General features: G+C 34.3%; 1 protein-coding gene across 1 annotated transcript; it reads left to right on the top strand.

Moving 5' to 3' along the window:
- Positions 1–8,404: 8,404 nt before the first annotated feature.
- On the top strand, positions 8,405–11,483 carry LOC145117410 (vesicle-associated protein 1-2-like). The gene is made up of 9 exons (XM_079053707.1): positions 8,405–8,722; positions 8,994–9,095; positions 9,618–9,688; positions 9,786–9,867; positions 9,947–10,062; positions 10,140–10,310; positions 10,379–10,666; positions 10,767–10,844; positions 11,100–11,483. The coding sequence occupies exons 2-9, from the start codon at positions 9,047–9,049 to the stop codon at positions 11,205–11,207; spliced, it is 963 nt and encodes a 320-aa protein (XP_078909833.1). The 5' UTR covers positions 8,405–8,722; positions 8,994–9,046; the 3' UTR covers positions 11,208–11,483.
- The last annotated feature ends 1,588 nt before the right edge of the window (positions 11,484–13,071 follow it).

Here is a 13,071-nt window from a genome sequence, read left to right as displayed (position 1 = left end):
TTGCTCTCTCGAGTCGGATGTCATATGATGCTTCTGGTGTGTTCACAACTAAGTGACCGATAATCGATCCCGTTAGTCGGAGTGATGAAGATCTGAAATTCGTGATCACAATCTCTAAGCTTATAGCATCTTCTTTCAAAGTTACAATGTGTTTTATTTCAATTTTGTCTTCTATATTGCTACTAATCAGTTCTGCCTTCAATTCATTCATACAGAGGAACGAAAAATAAATATCGTGAATTGAGTATTCACCTGAATTGTCTGGACTTCCTCCAACATTGCAAAGATTCCAGTTAGTGGGAGACCATGAAATCCCTTCATTTTGCTTATCGTGAACTTTCTCCGAGGTTTGTGAAGGAGGTGTCATGGCCGCTAAATTCTGTTTCGAGGTAATCGACGTTAATAGGTGGGTGTGGAATCGAAGCGACTCTTGGCAACTGGAAATTTCGGGTGGAGGCGTTGAAGTTATGGTGAGGTGGAATGAGATTAAAGGTGATTTTAGTGATGAGGTTTGTTGAAGGTTGAAGATGGATGATGTTGGATGAGAAGATGTACGAGAGAGAGAGAGAGAGAGAGAGAGAGAGAGAGAGAGAGAGATTTTATTTGTATTTTTTATTTTTTTAAAATCTAAAATCAGAAAAATAAAAACAAATAAGAGAGAGAGAGTGATTTATTTTTATTTTTTATTTTTTTAAATATAAAATCAGAATAAACAAATAAGAAAAAAGAAAATCATATTAACAGGGGCAAATCCGTCATTTTGAAAAAAATCAAAACAGATTGGACCAAATAAGCAACAAAATGAAAACTTTGGACCTCTGGTGCTAGTCCAAACATTTTTGGACCAAAGTGACAATTTTAAGCAAACCACAATGACCATTTGTGTAGTTTTGTCAGATTAAAATAAAATAAAAAAGTGGAAGTATGTGGTACGGAATCACTTTATTTTGTTATTTACATTTGTTTTTTTGTTATTTGTTTTACTTTTACTAACTAGTTTCTTTTTAACTTTGCAAATCACATCTTATGGTCGACAAATATTGATTCATCTATTTTCAAGTGGTTTTGATTTTGCTATTTCCAAGTCGCATTCTTAATTGTGTTTTTTATATTTAATTTGATCTTGCTATTCCTAGTTACATTTTGATCATGCATATATAGTTAATGCATAACTAGGAATTTTGGATAAAGAGGCTTATAGCTTTATATATATTAATTTTTTCACCACAATTCATATTTTTCCATCTATTAAATCTTATTATGGTAAAAATATACTTTGATTTATAAAGTTGGTGTGGGGATCACGAATCAAAGAATCTAAATTTACCACTTATAAATTTGAATATCATTTTTTTAGATTAAATATTAATTGGCATTTCCATATTACTTTTTTTTGAGGTTATGGGCATGTATTATGAATATCTATACTAATATTATCATTAACAAGATGCGGTTTTAGGTCATGAACATCTTTTTGTTTGAAAAAATGATCGATGATTCTTTTCTATCAAGTTTACCTTATGATTATAAGAATTAAAAAGTCAATCTAAATATTATTATAAAATGCAAATTATATTGTTCAACAAAAATATTAACCACAAGTTTTAAAAACCTTCAATATATATTAACTAAGAAGAATTGGATATTACCTTTTCTTGAAATTGAGGTCGGTATATGACAGTGCCGATAAAAATTCAATTGTAATAGCCTCTTGCCCTCTTTGCCGTCGATTTGTAATTGTCATAGGTATGTAATTGTGTTTGTAGGTAAATTGTAGTCGATACATAATTAGATTACTGAGGGGTTGGTGGGCTTATGAGTGGATTTCTTTTTGGCTTAAAACATTTAAATGAGGTTTATTACTAATAAAATAATAATATATGATACAACTAATATAAGGAAAATAAGAGAAGGTTAGGAGGGCAGCAGACCTGCTAGTCCCCTTATTGCTTCCGCCAGTGTATATGTGGATTTCCCAACTACTCGTATCCTTTTGAAAGTCCTTTCTTTTTAATTACGTGAATCTCCCACCTAGTCAAATTATTTTGTAGGAACATGGATTCTGTTTTGGAAGGATATCGAAGAAATAGAACTTATTGTTCTATGACTTATATTATGCGATCATGGTGCTCAAAGTTTGCATACTACAATATAAGTCATCGAAGTTCCAACATAGTCATTAATAACAAAATTGTATAGCATCATGGTCATTAGTACCAAAATTGAAATTCTAGAATTGACCAATTTATGTTGTTATTATTATTATTATTATTTATTTTGTATAAAGTTCTAGACATCGCATTTAGGTTTGGTGAAGACCATTACTTTTAGGGATTTTTATATCGATGAAATGTTGCCAATTTATAGATTTCTGAATAAATATTTATTTATGAATATAAGCACATTACATATATTTGATATTCATGTATAATGATTACATTATAATGGTGTGAGTGAGTTGAGCTACTCGAGACCGATTTGTTAAAAGTTCAACTCGAGATCGAGTTAAACGAGCCCAAACCAAAACGAGCCTAAATATAATATACATTATTATTATTTTTATATATTAAAATAAAAACATATTTGAGGAATTAGGAATTTAGGATATTAGTAAACAAGCTTCTTAACGAACTTGAACCGAGCTTATGTTTATTTAGGCTCATTAGACAAAAAAATAGAGCCGATCTTGAGCCCAAGCCGAGCCTATATAATTCTTCATAAGCTTGAGCCGAGCTCCATACAATACAACTCGGATCGAGTAGAGCTCGAGCCCCTCATAACTTAAACGAGTCCGAGCCGAGCCTGTCTAAGCTCATACTCGGCTCGTTTACACCCCTCGACAAAGCAAATAGTTCATTTTTTTTAAAAAGCTTTTGTTGTTGATGATTATCAATCCTCTTCCATTTATCATGTTGATCATACCACTACCATTCTTAAATATGTTCCACCGCTACACCTATAATTGATGTTGTGGATACCCTATCATCCTGACCGTCTGCCCGACCCGAGACAAGCCACCATCTAAACGGAAAATATTATGATTTTTAATATTTTTCTTATCTATAAATAAAAAGTTATAATATGAATTCCAAACACAAATCTACATTTCTGACATAAACAATTTTTCGGAATAAAACAAAAAATATGATTTATCAAAATTTATACTGCTAAGTTCGTAGATGATACCATTAACCCGCATAGAGGATAGTGCGGATTGGTGGTCCATACTGCGAAATAACGTAAAATTACGAAAATGTCATTGATATTTGACCATTACAACTTTACAAGGGATAATGACTTAAAATGGTAACATATTATTCGATTTGTACATATTTGGTCACTGAGTTTTTTTTTTTCGTCCACATTTACCCCTTAAACTTGTTAAACTGTACACATTCAGTCCTTATGACCTGTTACTCCAGGTTAGCCGGAAAAAATGACTTGATAGGGTAATATATTTTTCATTTTGTACACATTTAGTCCTTAATATTTTTGTACATATTTAATCCTTAACATTTTTTTTGTTTCAAAATAAGTCTTTTTTTTGTACCAATTCAGTACTTATGAATGATTTCTTTAGGTTTTTTTTCACGACATCTTACGTGAGACAATCATTGATGAGGTGTTTGGGGTTGTTGATGCTTATGTCCAATGCGATCTCGACTGCTTGGTTGCGTAAGTCTTGTGGTTTGGCTTATGTCTTGTATTTTGAACATCGTAACTTCTTCATACGATATCAGATTTTAAGGATCTTTATCAACGTGTTCATTTTTTAAGTCTACTACAACTTTCATTAAAATTATTCCCGTTAAAATGTAATATATTTTTACTAACGATTTTATAAAAAAAATATACATACATGCATTCATAAAAAACGTATGGACAGGGGAAGACGCAGTAATACATAGTAGGTGTTGCCGAGATGAAATAGATATAAACGTAAAAAAAAAAAAGCGAAAAATTTTCCACTGCGAACAGAAAAAACATGTGTTGTCGGTGCAACACCGGGACCATACTAAATCCGCCACCGCGTATGGATATAAAAATCGTTAAGTAAAAATATATTATTTTTTAATGGGAGTAATCTAAATGAAAGTTGTAGTAGACTGAAATACGAACGCATAGATATAAAGATCGTTAAAATCCGAGATCATATGAAGAAGTTATGACGTTCATAACACATGACCTAAGCAACCAAGTAGTCGAGATCGCGATGGATATAAGCATCAAAAGCCTCATACACCTCATTAATGAATGTCCCACGTAAGATTTCGTGAGAAAAAACTAAAAAATCATTCATAAGTACTGAATGAATAAAAAAAATGACTTATTTTGCCAAAAAAAAGGACTAAATGTGTACAAAAATATTAAGGACTAAATGTGTACAAAGTGATAAATATATTACCCTATTAAGTCATTTTTACCGGGTAACCTGGAGTAGCCGGTCATAAGGACTGAATGCATACAGTTTAACAAGTTGAAGGGGTATATGTGGACGAAAAAAAACTCAGTGACCAAATGTGTACAAATCGAAAAATATATTACCCTTTTAAGTCATTATCCCACTTTATAAAAGAGAAACGAGAATTCAAATGACCCTCTGCAGACTCATTGGTCATACTATTTTGGGATAATGACTTTGAAAGGGTAACGAACTTTCGACTTTGTTCACATTTAGTCACTAAACTTTTTTTCGTTATCTATTTGCCATTGAACTATTGAAACTGTTCACATTTTACCCTTATGACCGGCTGTTACCTGTCATAAGGGTAAAATGTGAACAGTTTCAATAGTTTAGTGGCAAATAGAAAACGAAAACAAGTTTAGTGACTAAATGTGAACAAAATCGAAAGTTCGTTTCCCTCTAAAAAGTTCAATGACTAAATGTGAACAAACTTCCTCTTGTATTATGTTTTAGCAAATTATTTATTTTTGTTAAATTGTAGCAACATTTGTTGATGAATAAATGTATGAAATAAAAAAAACAAAACCCTGAAAATATATTTAAAAAAAAAACAAAAAACCGAAACCAAAATAAAAAACCAATGGTTTGACATTTGTTGATGAAGACCATTCTCTTGCTGACTTGAAATAAGAAGTGGTTTTCTTAAAAGTCAATGAACTTACGAACAATTGAACCTTACGTGTGAATTTAGCCAACCAAAAGTCACAGCGCATCTTCAATTTGCAGAGTTAACCACCATCGCCATAAGTCTTTTTCAACATACGTGCATACACTCTCGCTATCTTCGTTAATTTCTGTTTTGATTCCATTCTACAAGTTACAGGATTTCTGAAATATCTTGTGACGTGCTGAACTTTTAAAGAGGTTCTGAAATCGGGAATATTTGACTTCAGAATTTGGTTACAAAATCAGAGCAAATGAATTGTTGGTGGGATTAAGTAAGGCATGCTTTGAGGATTATCTTCATTAAATTAGAGATTTTGGGTTGATGTTTCAATGGAAGAAGATGAAATTCTAAGAAGCCAATTTTGCTGCCCACCAAGTGTTTGATAAAATGCCTAAACTAGTTTTTCTCGTGCTGCAGCCTTATTGTTCAAGATAATATAGTTTGCTTAGTTTGGATGCTTCTTGTGCACACCAACATTGTGTTGGTGTGCCATTTCCTTCCCTTCCTTGTTAAATATTGTTTCATAGTTTTAGCTTCATCTCGAGGCTTGTTCTCTTGTATGGCTTCTTCTTCCACAAGTTCGAGTGATATTTGTCTGTGCCCATTCAGAAGCTTCCATTGTTGCCCAAACGGTGAACATAATTCGGTTGCATGGTCCAGGTTTGGGTCTGGAGATGAACATCAAGAAAACGGAGATTTTTTGACCCTCCTGTGATGGTAGGAAGCTTCGTGCCGATTTATTCCCAACGGATATAGGGAGACCTTCTTTGGGGGTGAAGCTCCTTGGGGGGGTTGTTAGCAGAGACGCAGTGTTTATTAGCGGGCTGGCCATGAAGAGAGCGGTCAATGCTGTTGATTTGATGGGCCTTCTTCCACAACTATGTGACCCGCAGAGTGAGCTCCTTTTGCTTCGATCATGTATGGGCATTGCAAAACTTTTCTTTGGTTTAAGGACATGCCAACCGATACACATAAAAGAGGCAGCGTTATTCTTTGACAAAGGATTGCGCAGGTCTATCGAGGATATGGTGGTATGTGGAGGCCCCTTCTTTGGAGACATTCAGTGGCGCTTGGCTTCCTTACCTATTCTTTTCGGTGGTTTGGGTTTGTACTCGGCCTACGAGGTTTCCTCCTACGCATTTATAGCCTCGAGGGCCCAATCTTGGGCATTACAAGACCACATCTTACGTGACAGTGGCGTATGTGGTATGGACTCGGATTACCTATGTGCTATGACTCGTCTTCGCAATACGATTCCGGGATTTGACTGTAGCGGTTTCACTAATAAGGACACCGCCCCCCCTAAATCCCAAAAAGCTTTGGCGTGTGCCCTTTTTAGCAAAATCGTCCAAGATATGGAAGTCGACTTTGACATGACTGTCAGACAGAAAGCAGTCTTTGAGTGTCTGCGAGCGCCTCATGCTCAGGATTTTCTGCTAACTATCCCTATTGATGGTCTTGGCCAACATATGTCTCCTGTGGAGTACCGAACTATCCTTCGTTACCGCCTCATGATTCCCATATTCCCAATTGACGAGATATGTCCAGTTTGTCGCAAGGCATGTTTGGATACCTTTGGGGAACACGCGGTTCATTGTAGAGAGCTCCCTGGTTTCAAGTATAGACATGATGTGGTTCGGGATGTTCTCTTTGATGCTTGTCGGCGTGCTGGTATTTTTGTGAAGAAAGAAGCGCCAGTGAACTTTTTGACGGACCCGCAGGATGGAAGGTCCACACTTAGACCGGCTGACATTTTGGTCTTTGGATGGATAGGAGGGAAGCATGCGTGCGCGGATCTTACTTAGGTCTCTCCTCTCGTTGGTTTAGGGAGCGGGGGTTTCACAGCTGGGCATGCCGCTTTGAAAGCCGTTGCGTGCAAAGTGGTAAGCACGAGAATGCATGTATAGCAAATCAACATGTGTTTGTTCCTTTTGCATTCGATACATTTGGTTTTCTCGCACCAGAGGCGGTGGAGCTCCTCAATAGAGTCCAACGGGTCATGCATTCTAATGTCATATCTCCTAGATCCACAAATGTAGTTTTCAAAAGAATTGGTTTTGCTATCCAGAAAGGGCTAGCGGCGCAGCTTGTTGCCCGTTTGCCTTCAATCGATATGTATTGAACTACACAAGGACAAAAGTTTTATAATATTTGGAAATAAAAAATCAAAATTTCCAATCTGATTTTGGTTTTAGAAAAAAATGAACCATTCTCACTGATGTGAATTATGACCATTGGTTTGGCATGCAAAATTAAATAACACACAAAGAACACGGTGATTTGCGTGTTTAAGAGATGCATTCGATTATGAAAGGTGTTTACAAAAAAAGATCTAGATCTAAATCTACATAATTAACACACACTAACACTCTCAATGTTACATCTCTCAAGCACACCTCTACATGTGGTATGAACCCACCTTATATAGACGTGTTTACATGTCTCTCTCTCTATCTCTCATGTCATAAAGGGGGAGTTTTGGATAGAAAATTCTGAATTGAGCGCTTTCTCATTCCTTTTTTTAGTTTTATAATCATTTGTCGATTATAAAAAGGGGGAGGGATTTAGATATGGAAATCCGAAAGTTGAATTTTTATAAAACCAAAATCAGATTGGAAAATTGTGATTTTTTATTTTGGAAAATACCAAACCATTGGTTTTTATTTCGGTTTCGGTTTTTCGTTTTTTTTAATATATTTTTCGGGGTTTTGTTTTTTTATTTCATAGATTTCTTCATCAACAAATGTTGCTACATTTTAACAAAAATAAATAATTTGCTAAAACATAATACAAGAGGAAGTTTGTTCACATTTACTCACTGAACTTTTTAGAGGGAAACAAACTTTCGATTTTGTTCACATTTAGTCACTAAACTTTTTTTCGTTATCTATTTGCCACTAAACTATTGAAACTGTTCACATATTACCCTTATGACCGGTAACAGCCGGTCATAAGGGTAAAATGTGAACAGTTTCAATAGTTCAATGACAAATAGATAACGAAAAAAAAAGTTTAGTGACTAAATGTGAACAAAATCGAAAGTTCGTTACCCTTTCAAGTCATTATCCCTACTATTTTTTTTGTATTTTTTTGTCAATAAGGGTGTAGTTTGGTATTTTCGATAATTCTTCCTTTTTTATATGTTAGCAACCAAATTTTGATTGGTAATTTTTATGAATATAAAATTTACAAGTTGAGCCAAGCCAAAGAGTAGCAGCCAAGCCAAGGTGGTGTCCAATTGCCGTTAGTAGTCTTCCTAACAACAAACTGCCTTCAAAAACTTGGCGTTCAATTCTTCTTTGGGCGCAAAAGCGCAATTGTATTCGTCAGTGTGAATGCGTGCATCACCAACGTGTCAGCCCCTCCTCTCTACCAAACCATTTTTTTCCCGATTTTGAATTAGGGTTTCTCTCGATCTCGATTCAATCAAGGCCCACAGACACAGTATCGAATCCCAATCGAATCGAATCAACAACCCAGCCGTTACGGAATCATTACTCCATTTTTCAAATACCGATTCTATCTCCCCCATTAAATTCATCGCTACATTCAATTCGTCAATTTCCTTCTTGCTTTTCTCGCCCTTTCAGGTGATTCTTCTTTTCATGGAATTCAAATCTTCGCTTCACTTTTTGATCAAATGCATGCTTTCAATTTTAATCGGCTACATTCGTTCAAATCGAGTCAGTTCGTCGTTTTCTATAATTTTAGAACTGTGTTTACTTCCGTCTATGATTTGATGTATGAGATCAAAGCTTATAAGAGCATCTGTTGTTATACTCTGTGTTTTAGTGACTATATATGTCTGGCGTTTAATGTTAGCTAGGGTTTATTTTGTAACGATTATGTCTTCGTTTTCAGGAGAAAGGACTAAATATATCACTTTTTCTTTTGTTTGACTCTTGGATGCGAAGATGAAACCAGATATTTTGGAGGTTCAACCGCAAGAACTTACGTTCTTATGTAAGCTGATTGCTCTCTTTCCCTCTCTCTATCTTTTTTTTTGTCTGATTCGTTTGATTAGATGACAATTCTGCTAGAAGTGATAGTTAAGTGAAATGAAGCTCAATTTGATAAAAAGATAGTAGAGCTATGTATAATCGCGAGAAACCACACTAGTAACCCTCACAAAATAATAGACAACTTGTGATTTTCATGCCTTTACCCTTGTATCTACTAAGCCAATTGCTGTCAAAAGGGAAAGGTATAATCTGTACACCTTGCTTTGTTGAGGTTTGAGTACTTGAATGCAAGCAAAGTGACTTATCCTAACAACAAAACAAGAGACAGCAAGGTGAGGGGTGAGGTACCTGTAACTTCCAACTAAAAAGGAGAAAAAAAAGCTTCAAAACAACCCCTCTCCTTCATCATCCCTACCCCATAGATGGATATGTTTAGAAATTAAATTATACAAGCATGCACATTATTGTATATTTGTAAACATGTAACTAACTTTTTCCAATGGTATCCCATGTTTCACTCCAGTTGAACTGAAGAAACAAAGCACATGTTCTATTCAAATGATCAATAAAACCGATCACCATGTTGCTTTCAAGGTGCTGGCAGTTTTCCATGTTTCAAAATTTTCAAACCTTGTTTTGCTTTTTAAACTTGAATAGCAGCAGAGTTAACCATTTGGTTAACATTTTGCAGATCAAGACTACTAATCCAAAGAAATATTGTGTCAGACCAAATACTGGAGTTATTGATCCACATTCAGCATGTGAATTTTCAGGTATAAGCTTGTTTCTTGAAAGTTTTGAAACATTTTTTGGTTAAAATTTCTCCTGAATTACTTTTTGTTCAAAATGCAGTTACTATGCAAGCACCAAAGGTAGCTCCTCCTGACATGATATGCAGGGACAAATTCTTAGTTCAAAGTACATATGTCCCAGAGGGAACAAAGGAGGAAGATGTCACCTCTAACATGGTTTGTTTTTTTCTGAAAATGTTTGAAGTCCTTTTTTTTAATAGTAATTTCTTTACCTGATTTATAAATTTGAACAGTTTGTTAGAGATGGTAAAGTTGTTGATGAAAAGAGGCTTAAAGTGATCCTCATATCTCCACCAGACTCACCTGAATCATCACCAATCAATGAAACATTAAAGATTGTGCAAAAAGATGATGACAGAGAAGTGAAAGATGAAATTGTTCAAAAACATACCTCTCATTCCAAGGTAATAGTTTTTGTATTCAGTAGTCGAAGAGAGAATTGAATGAATAATTACTTTCTAACTTATGTTAGGTTGATGAGGGCATGGAAATGTCCAAAGGAGATGCTAAAAATGTAGAGGTAATAAAGAAAGAAGAACCTATGAAAAGGAAAGAAGAAGTTGTAAAAAGGAATGAAGAACCTGTGAAAAAGAAAGAAGAAGTTGTAAAAAAGAATGAAGATTATGTAATACAGAACAGAGAATTTATAAAAAGAAATGAAGAATCTGTGCAGATGAATGATATGGAAGTGCTGAGATTAGCTAAAGCTGTTGAAGAGATGAAGTCAATAGTCAAAGGACTCGAGTCAAATCTTACTGAGGTCGGTTTAAAAAAATACTAGATGTTTTTTTTAATAATTTTTTAGCTTTATTCAACTTTGATGTTTTTATATTAATCAAGTGTTGTGTTGATTTCCTCAGGCTAAAGCAACTATTTTACAATTAACAGAAGAAAAAAGATCGGCTACTCAAGAGAAACACTTCTTACAGGGAGAATTGGTAAATTCATTTGTTTATTTGTTTATTATCCTTGGAACTAAATTATTTATAATCCCTTGATTTGTTAAATAAAGTAGAGAGAAAAAAATGTCAGAATATCATGAAACAACACAAGATTCATTTGACATGTGATTATTGCATTGGTATTAATCGTTTAAGCTGTTGAGTTTTTGTTTGCCTAAATAGCATATAGTCTTGTTGTAAATGACTTAATGCACAAAATAGTAAATGACTGATTTACCCTTGTTGTTGCAGGATTTGCTGAGAAGTAAGAGACATAGGGCACAGGTGGGATTTCCATTGCTGTTTGTCTTTATGGTGGCACTTGTGAGCCTTTATTTCGGGTACCTGTTGCACCCCTAGTGCCTTTCTTTTTCTTATGTTTATAAGCTACTACTACTACTAGTGTCTATATGCCCCCAACTTCTCAATAAAGTCTCTACTACTGCTAAAACTCTTGTGTCCATATAGTTTTGAGGGTCGTTTTCGTCTTTTGGTCTTGGTTGGTGTTCTTATAGGAGAATATATAATATGATGATATGTAGACGTGATGAGAATTAGAGACATGATCTCTTTTGTTTCTGCTTAAGTTCGTTTAGTAGTCCAAACTAATTGGAGACCGAGTAATGGTTGTTTTAATGTCTACTTGTTCTCGTTTTGTGCTTATATGATTATATGATGTTATAAAGTGTGAAATAGGATCTTATGAAGGTGGGATATTTGAAATCAATAATGGATTATGTTTTGGCTCTATTTGACAGACTAGTTGATAACTTAGCTTATGAATTAATATTGTTTGGTAAAAAATAACTTATAAGCTAGATTGCAATGTAAAATGACATAAATGAATATTTAGATATATAACTTAAAGAAAAAAAGGAATAGATATAAATAAAGACATATTTGGAATATTTTTGAAAAAGCTCCATAATCTTATCAAAAACTATCTCAAAATAGCTTATCAAAAGTTGGTTGATAAACTAAAATAAGTTATTTTGTGGTTTTATCAAACAATAAGTTGGCTTTTTTTTTTCATAAGGTGTGCCAATAGGATTTTATAAGACTACTAGGTGTGGGCAATGTCCACTTCTGTTATTATGACGTGACAACCTAAAAACGCGTGATAACTGCTGAAACACCACCCCAACCTTGTGTTATTAGATGTGATGTTATTAGGATGTGGTAATGAGAATGAGAGATAACACCTAATCAAATCTCTCTCTCTCTCTCTCTCTCTCTCTCTCTCTCTCTCTCTCTCTCTCTCTCTCTCTCAACACCATGTTATAACATGTAAGAACATGGGAGCACCACCTTTACTTCATGTTATAAACATGTAATAACATGGGAACACTCTTGCCCACACCGAATAGTTTAAGGTGTGCACAATTCCGATTGGGTTTTCATTTTGAAAAAAACTACTTTTGTTTTTATATTTTGTTTAGTTTTTTTTTGTTTTAACTATTTTTAAATAAACTGCAAAGGTTGTTCGATGGTTTGCACTTTTGTTTGGATTAAGTTCCTAAAACTTTAGTTATATTTCTTTTTTTGGCAAAAAGATGTCGGGTTTTAGGGTTTAATGTGGTTATGGTCAATGTCCAAATAAAATGACTAATATACATTTTGCATATTTTATTCACGATTTTTTTCATTTAATTTAAATTTTTATTTTTAAATAATAATGTCTACAACCCCCACTCCATGACAAAAAAATTTAGTTGATGAGTTCGAAACTCTCACTTGGCAGGATTTTGCTACATTTTATCTATTTTTTATTTTTTTTTAATTGTTTTTAACATGAATTTAAAATTTTATCAAGTTTCTCCACAATAAAATACAAAAAACTAACACCAGTTCTTACTACTCTCAAAACCATCAACATTCATCTTACTGCTCTAGTTCTATCTTTGCAAAGGGTTTTCTTCAAACTCTTAATTCGATTCCGATAGGGAAGTCCTAGATTACAGCTTGGACCTCGATAGAAGAGACGGATTTTGCTCGTGCATGGGTCGATGTATCGGAGGACCATTTTGGTCGTTAATGACCATAATGGGGCAAGTTTTTTCAGGAAAGTTACTACACGTTTCTATTGTATTGCAACATCAAGATTTCTCTTTTCATTGTCATCCTTCCCCTTTCTTTGGTGGTGCAATGTTTTCCAGTTGTTTCATTCTTAACCCTCGGAAAGTTCGTTCGAATATCCTGACTAGATCTTGGTTTCAAGTTCTCA

The sequence above is a fragment of the Lactuca virosa genome, chromosome 5, assembly GCF_052849685.1.
Source record: "Lactuca virosa cultivar CGN04683 chromosome 5, Lactuca_virosa_CGN04683_v6, whole genome shotgun sequence".
In the NCBI taxonomy this organism is placed as follows: Eukaryota; Viridiplantae; Streptophyta; class Magnoliopsida; order Asterales; family Asteraceae; genus Lactuca; species Lactuca virosa.
This window is presented reverse-complemented; position numbering and strand designations above follow the sequence as displayed.